We start from the raw sequence: 23,599 nt of genomic DNA on the forward strand, positions 1-23,599 counted from the left end.
TTCCTTCATTGGATGTAACCTGTTTTTTTTTTCCCCAGTGAAACCTTTGTCTGTAGGGGTACAAAGATCCTATAAACATATTATTATGTTTATATATGTATGTTTATGCATAACAAGGGACATGGAAATGTTTATAGCCAATTTGTAGAGGGAAAATGGGGAGGACTGGATTGGCCAAAAATAGTGTGTGTGTTTCGTGCATACGTGCACAAGTACATTTGTGTGTGTGTGTGTGTGTGTGTAATGTGTGTGTCATCACTGTCTGACACTTGTGCCATCACCTGCTGCCCCAGCGGTGTCTTCTGTTAACACCAAAAGATCAAAACCAGAAATATACTCACCCATGGAACTGTGAGTGTGTGCTGTGCATGTGTGTGTGTCCTTCCTAAAACTCACCAGGAGGATGAATAAAATCTTCCAGAGCACTGTCCACACATATTATCACATCCTCACTTTGAAATGGGTGATTTTATGGTTAGGATTCAAAGCTATGATTAAGGATTAAATGTGGCATTAGGTGAAGATCAGGGTAACAGTTAGATTTATGTACTGTATTAATACATGCATGTGAGTGTGTGTGTGTTTGGATGGTGGTGGTGATAGTGGTGGGGTGGGGTTCTTTCTGCAGGAGGGGGTTGGTTGGCCATGGTGTCTCATAGCTGTAGATAAAAATGGAGTGTGCACACCATAGCCACTCCTCGAAATGGTGCTGGGAAAGAGCCAGATCCCCATCAAATCACCCATAAAAAACAAATGAAGATTCCGGCACACAACATTCACCTCTGCTGTGTCTTCCGGTACAAGACCTTTATCAAGACATTTCTCATGGTGCATATACCATATGTATGGAATTTAATATACACCATATATGCCATGAGAAATGTCTTGATAAAGGTCTTGCAACGAAATGCTGACAGGCAATAACAGACACAGCAGAGGTGAATTTTGTGTGCGGGAATCTTCATTTGTCTCTTTCATAGCTTCTCATAGCTCATAGCTATGAGGCCAATACATAGCTGTAGGCCAATACACAAATCCCTTCATTAGCTCACTATTGCCAGAATCTCATCAGGCTAACATAAACACACACACATACTCACATCACTCACATGTTTTTATACCCTGATGTGTAAGTGTGAAAAGGGTCTCAAGATGAGTGGTTGCTTAATTGACAGTTGGTCCACTAACTGGTTCCCCTCACTGACAGATGAGGGAGTTTTTTACACTAATAGCCACTGGACACCTGCGTGTCTTGTCAGTTTTTCCTTGAGGTTTGTTGACAGCATGTGTGGATACAGCAAGTGTGATGTAGGGGCTCTGTCAGTCTGATGTCTTATGTTCTCACTGTCACCTTCTCACAAAACGAAGCAGCATTTATAAATAGATGCAGCTGAAGCCATAAGGTGTTTTTGTTGTGCAAGAACAGTTGCATTTCATATACTTAGCTGTGTTAGTTGTGGAGTATGGAAGACCAAAGTAGTCACAATTAAATAAATATGTCGGTGAAATAAATAATTGCACAAATAAATACAGAAATATATAATATAATCAGTAAATACATTAGTAATTGAATGATGCTTTCTTCTTATTATTATTACATAATATTATTTCATAATTGTTGTTTTCATAATAATATGACTATATTTAATTTTATTTTTATTTCATAAAATTATTATGAAATATATATATATATTTTTCATCATCATTATCTTTTATTTCCCTTTTTCCTTTTTCATTGCTCCTTTTTTAATTTCATAATGACACTTTTCATTTCATAATGACACTTCATAATCTCTCAGCCATCTGTCAATCAAAGTGAATGGGGCGGGATCTATTTGCTGATTGGGTAATTTTTGTTATACCATATTTCTGCCTCTTCAGCTGTCATTTAGTTTCCGTTATCCAATTCAGTTGCGGTTTAGTAGTAGTGTTTTTTTTCTTTGTTTGTTTCTGACCCTTTGGGGTTTTTTTTTTATCTCAAATGCACACAGTGCAGTTTTTCTTTTCTCTTTCCATGTTTTATCATGTTAATACGTGCAAGTAAATGAACTGTAAACTCCAAACAAAACCATATTAGCAGATAAAAGAAGCGGAAATATTTTTGTACGGAGCACTGATATTTCCTCCATTCTTCTCCCTTTGCCATTTTTTTCTGGGTTTTGTTTGTTTGAGTAAAACTTGGCCTTTGGTATGCCTCCACCCTCTCTATCTGCTGCTGCTCTGTTGGCATTGATTATCTCAGACCTGAGGTACAGTATTCTCTCTCTGAGGACTGTGTGTGTGTGTGTGTGTGTGTGTGTGTGTGCGTGCGTGCGTGCGCTTCACCATCTCTAGCTCTGCTGCATGCTGAGAAGGCAGATATCTCCAGAGGTTCAGTAATAGAGCGGATACTGTTGCTCGCATCACATGGCCATGGGGGATGGAGGGAGGGTTGGAGGGTGGATGGGGAGGGATGGAGAGGGTAGAGGATGACCGTATCCACCCCTTACTCTAGCAGATATGAATGAAATCCTATCTGTTTGATTAGCCCTCTGACTCCACTGTTCGCAAATCCTCCCAGTTTGAGCTAATTGAATTGTATTTCTCCGGGATATATCGTGGGAATGTGCTGCACTGGACCAGGTCTGTGGAGGGGTTTGGATTCATCAGGCATTCACAGTTTATCATCAGTACAGAACTTTGGTCCACAAAATGTATAACTTTACACCAAAGGAATAAAAATACAGGAATTTAATGTCTTTACACAAAGCACAAAAACATGTGAAGGTGGTTGTTAAGTTCAAGGACATTTTCAACACCACTTACGCTATGATGGCGATCCCCTGTAATAGTCATTCCATCTATGTAAATGCATTGGGAATAGACACATAAGCGTAACGGATATTTGTGCCTCCTCCCTGTGCGTGTGTGTGCAGCGAGGAGTGACAGCACAGCTAGATGACTCCGGTATCAAATTGCTTCTGGGTGGGAGAAGTGCAGGAAGCTTCACAGCTCCATGAACACACAGCGGGGAATGTGCTGTACATTGTTTACAGTATACACACACGCTGCCATGTTTAATAGCTCTCCCTGTCACTCCCGCTCGGTTTCTGAACAGAACAACATGCTCGCAAACGCTGGGACTTGCAGCCCATGCATGTTAGTCAGCATCCTTCAATGAACGCCATTAAACACGGGCTATCTTCACAAGACACCCACCGGGTCTAATCAAGGGTTCCAGTATCAGCAAATCTCACCTTTCTTTGCCTTGTGATTTACTGTAAGACAACTCCAAAGGTATATTGACCTTCTCGCTTTCATTCAAACCCCCACACAGTTGAATATGTAGTCAAACAGAGTGGAAAAAACAGTGCATCAAACAACAAACCAATTAATTTGGACACATGCTGGCATATGAGACAGTGAATTGAAATTAACAAAATGGAAGTCAACCATGGCTGGATAGAGAAACTTTGCGTCATGTGGAGCTCGCTGGTGTGGTGGTCGCTATGTGGAGGTGTTAACAGCGCAGACAATGAGGCAGAGATGATTAATTAACACTGACCTCGACTGGACCCCCGCTTCCCTCCCTTACACATTGCTTAGATATCAGGGATTTTCAGTTTTCATGAGCTTCTCTGTGAAGCCAACAGACCGCTGTCTCTTTTTGCAGACACAATAGACACTCGCTTCTCTGCAGACTGCAAAGGGTGGCGTTTCATTTGAACCCATAATGCTTGAGCTGTCTTCCCGGAAAATGTTATCCCTATCCCTAACAGCCCTCCTTTTCATTTCTTCCTATTTGGATCCAGACAGTGCTGAGTCTACAAAGAGGAAGACAGCTGGAGGGATTACAGTGAGCTAATTATATGCTATCTATCCATAATTTACAGTGGATTATACTATTATTCATACAGAGCTTAGCTGCTCAAAAAAGCCTTAACCACCATCACATTACGTAGCATACATCCCTATGCATTATTCAGTATTTATACAGCTGAAACTAAATGACATATTTCAGATTAAGTAGCCCTGCTAAGGGTAAAGTATAACCAAACCCTATTACAGCCCTTTTCTCCATCTGTAACGCATCACTGATGACTTCATTAGGCTTGTGCATAGTGGGAATTGTTGTGCAGAAATGAGGGATGCCCATGGTCCATTCAGGTAGCAGATGAATCAGTGAAGCTAATCCTGGAAGGAGTGTGTGATTTGACTTCTGGGCTGGCCTTAAGATGACGAATGGACACCTTGACCGAGGAAATCACTTTAGCAAACACCGGCCCTCTGCTGGCATTTAATTTACCCAGCAATTGATCAACAAGACCTCTTTCCTCCTCCACCTTCCTTTTTGCCTTTATAACGATGATAACCAAAGATAACCAAATGGTGTGAGAAGTGAAGATGTGGCTATTTTGAATCTCTCTGCTCGGAAATCTGCCTGATGGAAGTGTGCTAGATTTCCCCCTCACTCAACTGCTACTGAAACAATGAATATCAAATTTCTGCAGTTGTGCTATTCAATGATCAGCAGTTCAAGATTTGGCTCAGGTGTGTGAGGGGTTGCATGTGTACAACCCCCCCCCCCCCCCCCCCCCCCACACACACACACACACACACACACACCCTCCTCCTCCTCCTCCCCCCCAACACCTCACTGTTGCCAGGATAACAAGAATATGTTAGGCTATTTATCAACTTTGCTGGTTTAAACAAAAATCTATTTAGCAGTATGTTCAATCTGCTCCTTCCTACACCCCCGTTCATCAGCAGAGCTGTCTCGGCACACATGGCGCACCAACCGAGCCTTGACTTTTTCATTGCACTCCTGCTAAAACCAATTAAATTTACTGCAAGAAATCACCTGATTACACGAAAAGCTGCCGAGTTTTTCCCCCTGCGTGTGTTTTCATGTCATGTGTGCATGCATGTATGAGAGCCACCAAGGGGAGCTGATCAGATGGGAATGTGACACACTCCAGGTGTGTGTATGTGTGTGTGCGTCTGTCCGTATGTGTGTGTCTGTCTGTCTTTGGCTATGAGAGACGCTGGCTGGGAGCACTGCTAATCCATATGGACACAGTGCTAATTAAATCCATCAGCTCATCTACTCAAACCACTGGCTGCTTGGCTCTGAGCAAAAAAATCAGTTGGTGTTCTGTCAGGTAATAGAACAAAGCCAGTGGGGGAGAGAGTGTGTATGTGTGTGTGTGTATGTGTGTGAGAGACAGAGAGAGAAAGAGAGAGAAATAAAGAGAGAGAGATTATTCAGACATACCACACAGCACAGAAAGCAGCATTCATTCTGAAGACTAGTGTGTGTAGAATGGGACAGTCAGACTGTCTGCTGATGGTGTAGATGTCTATGGGAGAGGCGGGCCTCTGTCAGTGGGGTTAATAGAGGAGGGAGGAGACTCCTAAGCCGTGACACACAAGCCTGCCAGACTCATTGAGACAGACTGGCAGGCTGCTTGTGTCCCCTTCACTCCAGAAGTGGGTGCCTCTCTCAGCAATTTCCCGGCTTTATCGCATCTAAACTGTATAAATGTGTGTCTTCCTTGCCCCCTGACTCCATCACTCCCCCCTGGTTCTCTCCCTCGCCCCTTCCATCTCAACAGCGGAAACGAATGATTGTATTATAAGTGGTGTGACCTTAACCCCAGACTTTTTCTGCAAGTTTGTCTATGTCTGTGAGGATGAGGGTGTCCATGTTGCTTTCCAAGATTTCACACATACATTGTTTATCTGTGTGCGTGTATGTGTGCCGGTCACTTGTCTGTAGTGCATTTTTAATTGCCTGTGTGATAAGTATTGTCAATGATTTCCACAGCAAATGTGTTGATGTTATTTACGGATTGGATGACAGCACGCTTCATTAGTCTGTGTGGGAGGGCTGATGTGTTTGTTTATTGGAGGCGTAACAGGATAAAGATTTATGGGAGGTTGGGGGGGGGGCAGACCTGCATGTGTTCTTTGGTCCACACAACAGATAGATAAATAAATGGAAATTGGGTCCATTTGTCACTGCCAGGGGTTGGCTGGGGTGCCGAGTACCTGTGGAGTGCCGAGGCCAGCGCAGAGGTGACGGTTTGTCAGTGTCCGTGCCGTACCGGGTCGTCCATCACATTTTGCCCCTGCAGGCCTGTTCCAGCACCCCCAACCCCCCACCCACCTTCCCACCGCCTCGCCCCTCCACCAGAGGAGAGAGCAAGTTGGAGGGCTGTACCCCTGTTTGTTTGTGCTCACACTTCTGTGAGTGAATCCTCCACTCTAATGAACAGACACATGAAGCTGGTCGATGATAATATGAGACAAGAAGAAAACATTTTATTCTCATTATGACAAATATCACCCAATGATAAATAAAAAAAACATGAATGTCTCCGATTGGTCCACAAACCATTTTGTTGGCAAATGAGCCTATTATTATATTATTACATTGCCAGGAGGAATTTTCCTGAGTCTGACACTAAGTGATTAATTTGTAGGTCAAGTAGAAAAGCCCAATGCTAGCAATATTCCAGATTTCCATGTACTTTTCTACAAATAAGTCAGAAACTGTGATTCCTTTTCCAGGCTACACAAACATGATGTGGTATATAAATGCCTGTAGTGCTAATTTTGACATGGCGAAAGCTTTCTGAAAAGCAGCAAAATGAGTGAACATCAAACGGGTGACATCTTTAACTGCATCATATGAAGACTGCTTTTTATTATGTTGCATTAATGATGCAACTAAACACACAGGAAGAGCCACTGACATAGACGTTTTATCATCTAACCCAGAAATTAGATGCATGCATGAACATTCAACCTATACCTGGTTCATAAGTTTTTTTTACATTTGTTGTTCTAAACAACTAGCTGTTTCCCAGTTGTCCCCTAAAAAAAGAGATTTCTTTCCAAGAGAGAACATAACAAAATAATTTCAATTTTTGTCGCTAGTGTTTCAAACAATGTTTTAAAATCAAAGAATGAAAGTAGCAAAATTAATCTACCTACTGTAGTTGCCTCATACTGAGCAGAGAGCATGTTTGTGTCTTATCTCCTTAAACCTCCTTAAAAAGTGCCCATTGATTCCACAAGGAAGTTGTCAGAGTATACTTTAGTGTACTTGCCATTTATTAAGCACATTTCCTCTATGATAATAGAGACAGGGTATACAGATTTTGGCACAACACCAGGAAAAATCCTTACACAGGAAGTGATGTGTTTTACATTACCAGCAGCAGCAACAGCCGTTTGTTTGGAACAAATAGAAGGACTGGGTAGTTAACATGAGCAGTCATAAAGAAAAGACCGGTATCTATAGAAACTCAAACTTCATCAACAGAAAATCCGAGGAAAAAGACGCCACAGTACTGATGACACTGTTTGATTGACAAGTTACAGTTGTCAAACATCACAGCAATGGCTGCTGATGACCAAAGATACCACCAAAATAAAAAAAAAAACAAGAATCTCACAGATGATCACTTTTAATGACAAATGTGTTGGCTACCATACAGTACAACATAATGTAGGGTTATTTATTTAAAGTATCAGACTCAGCTTTTTGTAGTTGTCACACTCTTTACGACGTTAGTGCAGTCTTATTTTCCCAACTACGTTTAATGTTGAGCCAGCAGGGTGATTGTCTTCATTTCTCTGTCGATGGTAATGAGGCCGGGTTTTTTATACATAGAAGAGAGAGACGTTGAGACAGACATGAAGCCACAAAGTGCAGATGTGTGGTTTAGTCTGGCATTCCACAGACATGGGAGATATTAGGAGGGTGTGTGTGTGTGGGTGTGTGTGGGTGGGGGGTGGAGAGGGGGGTGGGGGGGGTGGGGGTTGCACAACAGCACTGGGAGAGAGGGAAATGTGGGGGTAAAATCACTGAAGGAAATCCAGTATTGCTGAAAGACAATACAGCATGTTTGAAGCATAAGAGTGGAGGGAAGAAAAGAATAGGGGAGGAGCAAAGCCTGGAGAGATGGTGAGATAGCTTAGAAGAAACAAAGGCGATGAGAGTAAGCGGAGATTGAAGTTGGAGACAGGAAAACACTAGGGAGAGGGAAAAGTGGCGAGGGTGTACATGCAGAAAGAGACAGAGAGATGAGAAGAGAGTTGGCGGGGGGCTGATTTAGCTTACTTTGCAATGGTGGAGAATCAGAGCGGCGCAGTGGAACCTATACAGGCGCAGCACATGCAGAACCTATGAGTAGACTGCCTCAACCTCCTATTAAGTGTCATTATCAAGTAGAATATACAAATAATTAACTCCCAAGTTCAGGTATGCACTTGCCTCAATTAAAAATGTGAATGACGCACACTGTTGACCTCATATTGGCCAGCTCATTTCCTACCATCCCATCAGGTGAGTCACCTAATGTTGCAGAGGATTAAGTCAGGGCAGGTGTATGTATTTCAACAGAGCTTATTCATGGAATACCTCAGACTAATGATAAGGCAGGGTGTCTGTCCCATATACTTACTGTACTTAGTGGAAGAACACAAATACTTTGTGTTTTCTCCTGCGGTGGCCAAATGATACCCTTTCTCTCCCTGTCATCACTGGAGCGCTAGCATGACAACCAATGGGAGTGTCATTGTCAAGGAGATTGAAAACACCTGGAGGCTAGTATCATCCGGCGGCGCATCAGTCAGTCATATTTACATGGAATCAAACATTGACAGATGAATGCTCTGTTTGTAGCCACGGGGCTGCAGCAGTGTTTGTGATAAGGATTTACAGAATACCAAGGAACACAGCAGGTGTGGGGGAAGAGGATGACAGGATTGCAGTTACACTGAATGGAGTTCTGTTCTCGAGTGAAGTATTAACATTTTTTTTTTTTTCTGGAAGTGTTTAATTTAATTACATATGCTTTTCAGAGATGTACTTCTCTCTCTTTCCTCACTCTTGTATGGACAGCAGCACACAAAAAGTCCACTCTCCCCAATTGTGCCTCTGACCACAACATCAAACAGAATGTACTATTAGAAACAAGACAGGCGAAGCATCCAATATCAATTTTTCATATAATCAGGTTTTTCTCTTTCTTTGCATATCATTTGGAGCCCTCTGCCTCTCCCTCCCCCACACCTATCCATAGACTCTCTTCCTCAGAAAGACAGATTACCCTGTGGGCTGCTCTTTTAGCTGTGCTTGCTGTACAATAATCAATTTTGAGAACGAGGGAGAGAGAGGGCTAGAGAAACGCGAAATTATTCATCAGGGTCTCTCAGTAGCAGGGCTGCAGAGGTGTGGGGGATGGTAGGGGCTACCTCCTCCTCCATGAGATAATTAGGGAGAAGACCAAAAACCAGAAATAAGGGGAAGACTGCGGGCCTGGACTGAGCGAGAAAAAAAAAGAGATGGAGGTGGAGAGAAGTAGGTGCGGAGATGGGGGTTCACAGTTGCTCTAAGAGCGGTTTGTTGATATATTTGGAAATCTTGAGACGGTGTTTAGTTTGTCGTCCCAGCAACAGACAGATACACAGGAGGGGATGGAGGATAGAGAGTTGGGGCTGGTGACGAGTGAAGGGGAAGTGTGGAGAGGAGGAGGAAGAGGTTTAAAGGGGACCATGACTCGGAGTTTGTTGCAGGAGAAAATAAGGATAGACCGAGCGGAGGAAAAATGAGCAGGGCTCTCTCTTGTGGCTGGTGTTTATTCAGGGACCTCTTGTTTCCTACCAATTAAAGGGGCTGGGGACCGCTGCAGCATAATCCCCTTGGTCTCCCTTCCTCTCCTGCCCAATCTATCTTCACTCTCCTCTTCTGTCCTTCCTTTTTTTTTGTTACCTCCATCTGTAATTTTTGATCATTTGAAGAGCTTGCGATGGACTTTTCCACATATTTCTATCCATGCTATTCTTCTATCTGACATTTGCACATCCGCTTCTAGCATGTAAATCTGTCAACAAAGATAATTGTATGTATTTATCTGCGGTTTCATTCTCAATATGTTATCTTGTTGTAATTAGTTGTGTTATCTTCAATAGTCTGCATTTGTTCTGCTCTTATCTATATCCTTCTCTCTGCTGCTGCAACGACCCGATTTCCCCGCGGGGATCATTAAAGTTTCATCTTTCACCCCTCATTCCTCTCTCCATTCCTTCCTTCCCTGGTGCAGCTCGGTCCAAACCAAACAAGCTTTTCGTTACACTCGAATACTCCTCCTGTCTATGTCTGTGATCACCAGACTTTAGCTTCTCCATGACTTGATCTATAAGTGCCGATGACTGGTGGGTCGGTGGTCAGTGTAACACGAGACAACTCATCCATCCCATTTATTGATTCATTTAGGTTTTCATAGGATCAGTTATTCTGTTTCTGAGCCCCTTCTGAAGATGATGGTATTCATTGATTATTGCAAAAAAATAAACCCAGAGTTTCTTCTTAGAATTCATCTCACAGAAGCTTGTTTGAGTTGCACCAGGGTGGGATGACTGGAGAGAGAAATACATGAGGGGGAAAGAGCAGAAGAGAGAAAGAGACGAGAGCGTGTCCCCTGATAAGAATGCAGAAGAATGCTTGAAAACCATTACCGTTTCATGCCGTTTGCACCGGTGTGGCACTAATGTGGTATTCATATTATATATATTGTGGAATAACATGAGTGGACCACTTTGAAGAGACAGCTCTGGATTATCAGCCGCCCAACACACACACATACACATTGTTATCAACATGAAACATCTGACATCTGAGTTTTGTGTACCTCCCTTCATGGATAGGCTATGTGACTCTCAAATAATGATTTTATTTTTATTTTTTTATTTCCTTTCTGCCTCTCATCGCATATCCATCTGCACTGAGGAAATCATATATGGGATGGTGTCAAACGCAGCCTCTATACAAGGCTTGGAGTCATGTGGTGTTCTTAGCAATCTGCTATCAGTACCTGCGCTGTCAGCATCTTTCCCTGCCATAATAATGTAATTTTCCCTGGTTGAATAAAGCGCTGTTGTGTTCTGTTCTTTATCTGACCGCAGTATGCATCACTGCCAATCAGAACAGCATAGCTTGGAATAGAATGCCACAGTCTTACACATTTGTATAAAAAACAGCCCATGAATCTGTCTGGCATCTCTTTCTCATTGATTTTTTTTTTTTTTTTTTTTTTTTTTTTCAAACTCTTTCTGTCTGCCATAATGGGAAGTGTTACAAACCTGCCCATAGCATCTTTCCCTCCTGGGCCCTGGATTGTCTCCCAGATTGATGACAAGGGAAGGACTAGGGCACCTCAGGGTACATTAGGATGCGAAACATAGCTGGTATCGGTGAGAGTGTGTATTTGTGTGTGTGTGTGTGTGTGTGTGTGTGTGTGTGTGTGCGTGCTAAGAGATGGCTTTGCCTGTTTTTGGTTACCCCCTTGCCATTAATAAAACACTACATTGCAGTGCCTCTGCCGTTGTCTAGTTTGCTGTTTATTGTGTATTGTGCACTGTAGCTCTTTGTTTCTTTGTCTCAGTATCTCTATCCCTACCCATGCTTGTGCGTCTTCATCTTGCTCACTTTCCTCTTTGTTATAACACATCGCCCTGCCCACCACCTCCACCTCTTCCTCCTCCTCCTGCTCCTCCTCCTCCCCCTCCTCCTCCTCCTCCTCCTCCTCCTCTCCACTGGCTCTCTTTGTGACCCGGGTTCACTCCTCTCTTGGAGCATCTCTCCTGGGTTTTGCCCCTTATTATTTCTATCTCTACCCACTTTGTCTTCGTTCACAAACAAAGGCCAGGTAGGAATTATACACTCATTTAATATGACTTCGACAAACACTAGCCTACTCAGTGTCAAATTTATACAATATTCTAGTCTTCAATATGCACATACCCTGCGGTTTGCCTCTCTTTACAGTTGGTGTACAGTTCACACAAGGTGCTGTTTTGGAGCTCAGCCTAGCCCAGGGAGATTTTCATATCACCATCAATAAGGCAGTACTGCTCAAACAAGGGTTTCTCTGGGCCAGTGTGTTTGCATGTATTTGTCTCAAGGTCTGTCTACTGTCTGCTTGCCAATTCTTTTGTTTCGCCGAACAAAGTCCATGAATCTCTCGCCAAACTCTCTCCTTCAGGGGAATTCAGCGGCTTTATTAGTGGAAAAATCAAAAAATTTGAATTTATGTGTGCATACACAAACAGGTGTACATGTGCACACACACACACACTTACACGTGCACACACATACACACTTCCCTCTGGTAACTATATTTTATCTTCTCGTTAATGTTCCCAATTACTCTGTCAAACAGTGCCGACATTTTCTGCATGCCACGCTTATTGAAATGGTAATGCCACCATCTCAAAGTGTGAGTCTTTCATTCACTGGGCTCTAAGTGGATTTATTCATGACAATTTACTCTTCTCATGCAGGATTACACTAATGAGAGGGTTAAAGGGCCGTGTGTGCGTGGCTTTTCTCTGCTTTAAAGGGAGGGACTCTTGCCCCTGAGAGAATGGGCCACGTTTCTGCTGCCTCCAGCTCTCTCCATTATTCAGAAGAAGAGGACTTGATTTGGTTTTGTACCATTTCCCATTCTAATTCTCATTGACATGCACTTCCTGCCATCTCAAGGATTCAGGTGTCTGCTGTAGCTGTCGGATAGACGGTGCAAGCAGCCTGCTTTGGATTTTTTCTTAAGATTTTGTCTGATTTGAATCACAAACCAGTTCATATCCATGTAGTCCTGATTGACTGTATTGAGTCAGTGAATCCCTGCACAACTGGAATAGGGCTTATAGCTAATGAGGCAGGGCTTGTGCCACAGAACCAGATTGTGAGCCATCCCTTCTCCTTGCAGGAGGTCAGGTCCCTACGGGCAGGTAGTTGTTAGTACGAATCTCAGTATGTAGGTCACTCTGCTTCGAGTTCACCACTCCCTTAGCTATCGGCTGTAGACTACCTGCCTTTCAGCCTGCTACTGTCAACACCATGTCTCGCTGTCACACACCTCTCTGCGTCTCCCTCCCTCTCCCTCATTAGTGTCATCCATCCTGCAGTCTCAGTTGTTGTTCTTTCACCCTCCATTATCACTCATACAGGCAGGAATTCCACTTTTGTTTGGAATAATTAAAGAAGCATTCAGGGTCAGGTCTGTTGTTCCTGTACCTGGAGTGGCTCGCTGTGTGTGTGGGTAAGAGGCCTGTGGTCACGGCTTATTAATGGCTGTTGAACCGCTGCTTTGTTTGTTAGTCTATGCTGAAGGAAGGGAGCTTTGATGTCGGGGCAAGGATGGAAATCTAACTTAGCGATTTCCATTGTGGCAAAACTCTGTGCAGTTCACTGTGAGTTTCTCTCTTTCACAATCACAGCACTGGCACACTGCGAGTAACAGCATGCAGATCCAATACCCCCCTCTCTCGCCATGTACATTTGGGAAGGGGTGAGAAAGAGAGAGAGCCAGGATAAATGAAAAGCTTGTGTGAGAACAGTCCGGCTAATAAGATTGCCAGAAGTAGCGAGTAGAATTATTAGCTGATCGTTGGAAAGAGGGAAAGAGAACACGGAGAGGTGGAGAGGAGGAGAAGAAGTGGGGATTGAAATGTAAAGAAGCAGACATTCTTTACTGGCAGGTTATTGACTTACAGTAGCTAATAAGCTAGGTTATATATAGTTACATAAAATCCACACAGATATATATATAAAGTAACCTATCCAGTGAGACACATTACTCCCAGGCCTCAGCTGAACACATTGTTGACCTACAGTAATACTATGTTATATACCACACAGTCAAAGCAATATTTCAGTTTGGTACAATATTTTCCTGTGTGTTATTATTACATGGTCCTTTGCTACCTGTCCCCATTGAGAAAATACAATTTGATGTAAAGACTACACAGCAGCTGCATGCAATATGTATTATTGTCTGAGTGACGGCTTTCTCAGGACAGAGCTCTTGCATTAGTTAACAGCAGACTTCACTACCTGCCTGCTCCCTCACTCCCTTGCTCTTTCTCTCTTACAGAGGAAATGACCATAAGTTATGTGTGGGAATGTTTTCAATGAAAACACCATCAATGTAGCCCATAAACAAAAGGGCAAGTGTATGTGTGCGTGTGCACGTGTTTGTTTTTGTGTGCATGTGTAGCTATAGGCGTAGGTCTATAATTTTCTTACTCAAACTCTCGACCTTTCCTATAGTTGATGAAGATCTTTACAGTTCATAAAGTTGTCCACAGTGCTGGGTCTTAAATCTCCAAACACAACTTAATCTCTTTACACCTCGACTCACATCTTCCCCCCTCCCTCAAACTACACTATACTGTACATTTTCCATTTGTTTTTTCCACTGTATGCTCTGGTGAATAATATATTATTGGACTGGTGAAATCTAAGGAGTCATAGCGAAAGTATCAGAGATGGAGTTTTAGTATTCCAGCCTTTTTGATCTGCCACTGCTACCTCTTTCTCGCTGTTTGCTCTCTTTGAACCCACACTATCCATGCAAAATCGGATTATTTTAGTACTCTGACCATCATCCTGAAAACTGAGGTAGTGCCAGATTCTTTTCCACGCTTTAGCCTACAGCCAGTCAGACCTGGGCCAAATAGTGTTTGAAAATACTTTTTTTTAATGGTTTGTTTTACTCTACTTTGTTGCCAGATGGATAGTGAGAGAAATATGAGAATGTTTAGGCAATCACAGGAACTGAAAGTCAACCTTGTGTACTTTTGTATGACTGACAACTTACCTGACCTTCTCAGAACCGTCCAACTACTATTTAGCCCAGTTCTTCTGCCAATTCGCTAATTCTCCCCATCTGCCACTTCTCCATCTGTCTCTCTGTATCTGCCCTCCTCTTATTCTCTTCATCACTTTCTCTCTTTCTCCCTCTCTCCTGTCTCTTCCCGGGTGCAGAGGGATGGGATGAGTGGAGGAGATTAAAATGGAGGTTACACAACCCTTTTAGCTGGTTTTAATGTCTGCCCCTCACGAATGATCTGCTCTGCATGTACATCAACAGGATTAGAGTGTCAGAACATCCAAGAACCGATGAACCAGCACAGGGAGCCATTCTTTCTCTCTCTCTCTCTCTCTCTCTCTCTCTCTCTCTCTCTCTCTCTCTGCAATAAGCTAAAGAGAACGATTTCTCACAGGCCGGTCATGTGTATGTCCCATGCACATCCACCATCACTTTCTCTGCCAGACTCACACTTTCCTTTTAGCTATCAGTGGCTGACAGTGGCTAACTTTCCTATGGATTTAAATATGTCCATGAAAATATGGGTATGGCCCTTTACGCCTGAGAACAGAGTTACCTACTGAGGGAAGCTCTCTGAACCTGAGAGAGAAAGAGAGAGAGGGAGGAATGAAAGAAAAAAGTTAAAGAGTGAGACGTGGTTTAACAGATAACATAACCTGGGGCTTTAGCCCAGTAAGTGAGCCCCTGTGTTGAGTTAATTGGCTCTCCAAACATAAGGTGGATTTATGGCCCTGCATGCAAAAAAGAAATCTGTTTGCCTTGGGACTTTTTTGAGTAATGATTTCTTTGCAGAAAATGAAATTCAAATAGGGGAGCTCAGGGAGGACAAGATGGAATTTCTGTTTCCTTTATAAGTTGTGTGTGGTATCTTCTGGATGCTTGTGTGTTTCTAGAAATCTCGGGTGGCACAGTTATGAGTCTGAGCTAATGCATGTATCCTAATTTGTATGTACGGGACCTTCATTCTTTTATTGGATTTGCTTCACTGCAGTTCACATATTATGTTATAGGCTTGGGTATGTGCTTGCATAGCGGTAGAGGGCCCACTGGACCTCCTGTGTGTGTGTGTGTGTGTGTGTGTGTGTCTCTCTGTCTGACCACCTATACATGAGCTGCACATATTGGTTTATCTGTGGAGCAGCTGTTTCTCCTGCAGCTCTCTGTCTCTCCAGACTGCAGCTCTGTAAGAGCAGGGAGGAGGAGGAGGAAGAGGGGGAAGAAGAGGAGGGGGGGGGGGGGGGGTGGAATGGATAGAAACAGGGAGGCAGGGGGAGGGAGAGGTCAGGAGATAGATTATGAGAAAAGGCAAGGATTTCATCTCTGCTGGGGTTGAAGGATATCTGTATTTCTTGAGGTTACCATTGGGAATTATATTTATATATTTTCAACTCACTGCTCTGGGATATTTTAGTCAAAGAAGACTGGCTTGTATTTGAGCTGAAATGAATGTTTTTGAGGCATTGAGAACCATTAAGACCTCAGGGCACTGTAATAGATGCCAGCACTTATTTTTACTTAAGTTATTACTACTTACTCTTGGAATAATGTGTTTTACCGCGGTTTTATTCCAGAGTGCCATGGAACAGAGTGCTAACCATAATTCCAGTGTCTGCCTCTTTTCCCTTTCCATTCTAGTATGTAAACAATATCAAATAGATGGTCTGATAAAATATACTGTAAGTAAAATACCAGAATCAGACCTATAGGGAATAACAATGAGAGTTGGGGCAATCTTTTCAGAGAGCGTGTTGATGCTCTGCCAGATGTTCATTTTGAATTTTTGAACTTATTTTTCCAGGGAACTTTTCATTTGAACTTTGCATTTTCTTCTGGTCAGTGTTGAACTTTTTAGAAGGGGCCAGTGTGTATGAGCTGTCAGGACTATTATTAATTGATGAAAACATGTTTGTTAATAGTCAAAGGGATCAAAAAGGACTAAGACTCTTCTGTTATATGCTGTAGCATACGATAGAAGCACTGTAATTGCCCCAAATATGTGAAACTAAAAGGAATAACTAGGGTAATTCCAACTCATTGGATTTAGATGTTGTTATTAGACTGATGTGGGAAGCCAAAGACAAACATACACAAAACCCTTCTGACCCATAAGAGGAGATCCGGCTATGGAGGACTGTGATGAGTCTCACAGACTGTTTATAAGTCTCCCCTGTTATCGGAGTTTTCCCCTGAAGAAAACTCTACCCATCATGCAATTGGCAGCTAATTATGCTTATTATGCTCAGAAACTGCTGAGACTAAAAAATGCGGTTGCACTCTTAATTCTTCAAGTAGCACTCCGAGCCAGCAATGACGTCTTTACCCTGAAGGCTTGTTTACACTGTCATGTGTTCCATAGGGACTTTTTTGTTATTTTGGTAGAAGTTCTGATAAATTATATCCTCAGTATTTATAGAAACTTGAGCAAGACCCAGACAGCTTACTGTGTATGTGTAATAACTCACATTAATGACAGAAAATATGACACCCATCACACTGATGATACTTGTATCATGCCAAAATGATCTACTTTCTACTGCATGAAGCTATACATCTGTCATTGGTATAGAGAGGCATTAATACACAATGGAGTTAGGGAAAAAAACTCAATACTAATATGTATTACCCCTTTAAAGACTCTCTGACTGCTAATTCTGTTGTTCTACTGTATGACATGACTTGGAGGCAGACATACACAGCTATTTCCCTGGCTTTGGCAAATCTTGGCTACTTGATATCAGACAATCAGTATGTTTATAGAAGCAATGCCTTTGTTACATTCAGAAGATTGCTGTACCAAAATAATGGTAGTTGTTCTGGGGATCTACAGTCCATAAAAGCAGTGTGAAGACAAAACAGAGGGGCGAGTTGGGTTTAGCTCGTTTGGATGTGGCCAAAAAAGGCCCCTCTGGCTACATCTCACGCAGTGATGTGGTGTGATAAGGCTACTGTGTGTGCTCCGTCCCGGCCCTGTTTGTGAGGTTAGAATGTGCTCTTGCTTGGCCCGGTTGGCCTGCGCGGAGAGGATTATTGGTGCTCCGCTGCAGTAGGCTCCTCAAGCTCTGACTCAGGCTCCAGAGGACTAACAACAGTCAGACACAATCAAATCCAGGGCACCGAGGCCAAGGGCTGCTGCTTTGAAGTGGGCTGTGAGATTCCCAGCTGGAGAGATCAGATGGAGGGAGAGAAGAAGAGAGCGGGAGATGCAAAGCTGCAGTTGTACAGGCGAGGTGGGATGGCGTCACTGTGTTAGCCGTAGAGGTAGGCGGCACAGTTAGAGGACAGAGTCTCTAAATACTCTGCGTGCCTTTTGAAACTGTGAAAAACTGCAAAATCAAGTGGAGATGTAACCCAATCATGGCTGCATTTTAGCCAAGTACGATTTAAGAAAATAACATTCAGGTTCTTAGAGATACCTCAGAGAACAAATCGCATTGTCTCATTGTGGAAATATGAAGCATTTGATTTGATTTGAAAATGCTATCCATTTTGCATGAAATATTGTCTCCTCATGGTCATAGCTCAATATTTCCAAATTCTAGATGTTTATCCATTAAAATTTGACTGTTTTTTATCTTAGTATTTTAAGCCCATAACATAATAATAATATTTAATAGTTAATTTTACCTTGCAAGAAATCATTTTGCCAGAGTAGGATGAATGTTTGTCTCAGGTTTGCCAAAAGGCAGCTGGATGAAACCCATCGGGAACAAGGTTCTATGGACAGATGAGTCACAAATGGAACTTTTTGGCTGACATGGGCTCCGGTAATTTCATGGTTAAGGCATGCTGTGCAACATCGGCAACTGGATGACTTGCCATCATTGAAGGAACTGTGAATTCTCCTGTGTATCACAGAACGGTAGAGGAGACTGTCAAACCATCTCTCTGTGAGGAAGTCTACATCAGAAAGGCTGAAGAACAAGAAGTGTAAAATTATGAAATGGTTGAGTCAAAGTCTAGACCTGTTCTAAACAGTTTATGCATGAAAATCCTCAACTCAGCTGAAGCAATTCTTCATGGAAGACAGGGCCAAAATTCCATCATGTACCGGTCAACTGGAAGCGTTTAGTTGCAGTTATTGCTACAGGTGGTGGAACTGAGTGTTGTTCACTCTTAGGGAGTCATTACTGTTTTGCATATAGGCACTGGGTGTTGCATAACTTTAAAATAAGTATCACAATGTATGTCATTTGTTCACTTAGGGTTAGGGTTAGGGTTTTAATTGCATATCTGATAACATTTAGTGTCATTAGTGAAATCAAAAAGAAGGTAGTGATCAACCAAAAAGACACTTGATTTTGCATGAGTTTAACAGTGGACAATTAGGGAGAAGACAGGAAAACAGTAATAAACTGAGTAACAGATTTGTGGTAAGTTTTAAAAGTTGGTATCCTGTTCATTTAGATTCTACAATTAAAGTGTATTGTATTTGAGTACTTGTCATTCTCATATACTGTATATTATATATAACATATTTGTTTTGTTTTATTGTTGTTGTTTTTTATTATTTTTAGTATACTTTTCATTCTTATTTGTGTTTTATAACTTAATAGTTGCATTAAACTCTGTAAAATGATTTATATTACAATACTCTGCTTTTAAAATAGTGTCATGTGTACAAGGCACATCTGTGTTTGTACCCCTTGTATAAACAGAGACTGAATGAATGAATGAATGAATGAATGAACGAACAACTATTTGGCTATTTGGGTAGAGCACAGTCTCTGAGGTTTCCCTCTTCGCGGACGCTGCTGGCTTGAGGGATTTGGGGATGCACAGTGGCGTCAGCAGCAGCACTCCAAGGAAGTAGATTGTCGGGATAAGTTTACAGATAAGCAGGATGTAAGAGTTGCATGGAGCTGATAGATGAGACGAAGAGAGGCAATAATGCAAAAGAGTGGGAGGAAGTGAAGACTATTGAGAAACAGAAAGGGAGAGAACAATCTTAACATATTTGGGTTTTGTAAGCCATGCATGCATCATTTCTTACTGTAATAATTTAATAAGCAAATATTTTTTTCAGAAGCCATAAAAAAAACATTTTTCTAAACACATGTTCCAGATCATTTGTTTGCTTACTCTGCACAATTTTAGAACATGCATTCACACACACACAGACACACGCGCACACACACACACACACACACACACACACACACACACACACACACACACACACACACACACCCTTCTGAGGACATTCTTCACTTCTCTTCATTTCTTAACCCTTACCCTACCTTTACCCCCTTATCACTACTTCCCTGTTTTAATTCTTACACTAAATCTCTCTCACCATATCACTAAAAATAAATCTTTAACCCAGGGGTTTGGGAAAACAATTCATCACTTTTCCAAACTTTCAGTTCTTATAGAGACATTTAGACCTCACACAATAGTAAAAACAGATGTGTGACCCAATGTGGAGTAATGTATTGCTATTTGAATTATCAGATAATATCAGTCAGACACACACACTCGCTCACACAGTTGTCATGGTTCCACTTTCTTCCTGTCTAAAGTAACCTCAGCCATGTTTTTGTGTCCCACGAGGAATGCCTTTTATCATGTGACATAGGAGGGGTGGGGGGTTGGGGGGGCGGAGGGGTTTTTGAGACAGCTGTTTCCCATCAGCACTCGGCGAACTGCAGTCAGCCAGTCGCAACCCAGCTCAGAGGATCAGAGGGGCATAGCAGCAGAGTGGAGCCCAAAGAGATGCGGGGGCCACAATGCTTCCAATTAGAGGGTCATCCCAATTTGTTCTCCCATATCCATGGTGCTCATCAGGCATCTCGGCCCGCTCGCCCTGCGTTATGTACAATTCCGTAGCCAGGGGTGAATGGGTTGCCGCCATCTGGGAGTGATTATGCCTTTTCCTCATTGTTTCCTGTCTTTTCACCCCAACTCGGCTCTACTGAGCTCCGCTGTGCTGCTCGCTCCACGTTGGCTCGGCTCCCCGGGCCTGTTCAGGTTCTAAACCCCCTGTAATTTAAGACTGGAAATGCTTAACAGCAGTCACTCATGCGCGGGCGTCTACATTAGCACATGTTGTTCAGGCCCATCAGGAGCAGGAATCTGCTCAGTGATATGGAACGGAAGATTGCTTTCATTCCTGTCGTACCCCCACTTCTCTCTCGCTCACTTGTTCCTTCCATCGTCTGCGATTGTCACCTCTGTGCTACACTTTCTCGCTTTCCCTAATCTTACTTGCTGGCTCTTTTTTTCACTTCTCATCGCCTCCTTTCAATTTTACACTGGGTCATACTAGTGTGTAAAGCTCTCAGATTATCCCAGTCAATTTTTTGCCTCAGTGAACATTTAATTTTATGTTTTAGATGTTTTGGGAAGGGGTGGGTGGGTGGGGGGGGTGGGGGGTTTGAATCCCCTGCCAGTAATCACAACTTCGCTCCTCCTTATGATGCTTGGAGCTTGAGGCTGTGCAGTGGAGACAGGAAGGAGCTGCCTGTGGCCACCAGAAAACACCCTCTGCTATTGGCCTTCTTGGTGTGGACGCACATTTTCTTTGTTTGCAGCTCGGCCCCTGGCTCCCAGCTCTCTCTGTCTGTGCACAGGCCAGTAGATGTGGAAGGATGAGAAATTGCTGTGGTAGTTTTCCATTTCCTCCCAGTGTAGCTCTCTGGATCTCACCTTTCTGGGCTGCTCTGTTGTCGTGTAGCTTCTCGTCTTCATTACTGTCAGCCATTAAGACAGCCAGGAGTTGCCTTCTCAGCAGCTAGTCTCAATAGTCCTCATTCTCTAAGTTAGAGTATAAGGGAATTGGCCCCTGACTAGCCCCGAGAGCAGATCCTGTCAGGTATATTGCAGTGCTCATTAAAAAAAACAGTAAAATAAAATACTTTTATAAGCGAGCAAGAATGGGGAATAAATTATAAAGAGTAAACCTAATTCTTCAGAGGAGAAGTTGCTGATTCAAGACATGCTAGGCTCTCACTAATTTGCCCACTAAAGCTTGATATACAGTATATACATTAAAAACAGGCATGTAAAATAGAATAAAAATGGTATGAATCTGCTCAGAACCTCTATGTGGATAGTGTTAAGCTGCATTTTTATTTAGAGCTTACCTTGCTCTGATTAAGAAAATCAGACTTTTTTACATTTTCATAATTGCTACAGCTAGAGTATTGCCTTAATCAGAGTACGATGTAATTATTAGTGTTCATGTACTGTAAACATACTAATTGACATACATACATACATACATACATACATACATACATACATTCAATATGCTAATAATATAGTATTCTATTGTAAGAATAATTGATTATGCTGTTTATATGCATTGTTGAAAAAAAGGTTTGGAAAAAAAATGATTGACTACATCAATCAATTGTTGTTGGCTCCTCATATACACTAAATTAATGTCAATCATTTCCCTCCTGTCACAGACTGCTGTCATATCACTACCCTACTATTTCTGTTGCTCCCATCTAACTGTCTTGCACATTATACAATATTGACACTTGTTGAGGTGCAAAAGGCATTAAGGCTGGATGCAGCAATGTTTGACACTATATGACATTAACAACTCAACACAATGAAGGCATTTTGGGCAGGAGTTGGGCAAGTGGTACTCATAAAAAATGTGATGGACAGACTTACTTGAGTTATTATGGTATACATGTCCAAACAACCATTCATTAAAGTCAGCAAATATTGTTCTTTATATGTATTAGTTACAGCATGAATACTCTTAGTATAATGTTTATTATTGTAAAACATTCTGATTAAAACATTTACATTTTAATTGGAATATTCTCATTGTCAAATCATGAACCATCATTAAATGCCACTCCACTGACTGCTCTGCTCTTCTCTCTCTTTCACAGTTTTGCGTGATGACTTCAGGCAGAACCCAGTGGATGTCATGGTGGTGGTGGGCGAGCCTGCAGTGCTGGAGTGCCAGCCGCCCCGCGGGCATCCTGAACCCACCATCTCCTGGAGGAAAGATGGGACCAGCTTAGACAGTGGTGAACGCATCACAGTAAGATATATCACTTTGACCTTAGATACGACACACCACTCTGACCTTGAGGCCATAGGCAATATGAAATCATGCTGAAAGAGTGCAGTAATGTATGCACTGGATCCATGATATCCCATTAATAATTAATATATTATTACATGCAATTATTTCCTCTTTCATTCATACAACTAGTGCTGTGACTTTACTTTTTACTTCAGTATCAAGTCAATCATCAATGTCATACATTTTATTCAAAACATATATAGTACCAAAAATTATTAAAATGAATCCTTAATCTGTAATCTTATTTGAATTGCAATAATCAAGACAATAAGCTTTTTGGACCAAAATCGCCATTGCAGTTACTACTGAGGGGAAGATACTGAAATGATAAAAGTGTAATGATGGAGAGAAGAGGGAGTGGCAGGAGGAGGAAGGCAGATTTTGAAAAATGCAAATAATGCAAAAAATGCAAAGTGCAAATAATAAAGACAGATGTAAAATAGACAGGAAAGGTAAAGGTGGAGAATAATATTTGTATTCCTTTGAATTCTCTCAAGGCTGTGGAGAAGGCGAAAATAATGCGTCCAGTTCTTCAAAGCCATAAAAAATGGAATGGTTGCGATCGACTGCATATATAGTCAACGAAGAGAATATGCGCTGGTATTTGAAAATAGCTTGTATGATTTTTCATTGATACGTGAGAGGTCCTCGGTAGGGCATCATTAGAGGATATCACTCACGCTCAGTGTTGAAAAATTCAGGGAAGTTGTAGTGCTGTGCAGGTGAACCATTAGAGCATTCAGCATCTCAGATTCATCTTTTTGTCTTTGTGTGTGTGTGCGCGTGTGTGTATGTGTGTGTGTTTGTCAGTGAGAGAGAAATGAAGTTAACTTTGTATGTTTTGTATGGCGTATGTTGTTGTTATGCACGATGACGCAAT

General features: G+C 42.2%; 1 protein-coding gene across 1 annotated transcript in view; it reads left to right on the forward strand.

The window, feature by feature from the left end:
• LOC139652049 (roundabout homolog 1-like) overlaps positions 1 to 23,599 on the forward strand; it is a 62,738-nt gene that overhangs the window by 13,394 nt on the left and 25,745 nt on the right. The window contains exon 2 of the mRNA XM_071528983.1: positions 22,520 to 22,674. Coding sequence (XP_071385084.1) covers positions 22,520 to 22,674 — 155 coding nt within the window. The remainder of the gene's footprint in view (positions 1 to 22,519; positions 22,675 to 23,599) is intronic.

The sequence above is a fragment of the Centroberyx affinis genome, unplaced genomic scaffold, assembly GCF_046629955.1.
Source record: "Centroberyx affinis isolate AG114_WGS23_722 - 3 ecotype Tasmania unplaced genomic scaffold, CSIRO-AGI_Caff_v1 ptg001748l_1, whole genome shotgun sequence".
NCBI classification, from domain to species: Eukaryota; Metazoa; Chordata; class Actinopteri; order Beryciformes; family Berycidae; genus Centroberyx; species Centroberyx affinis.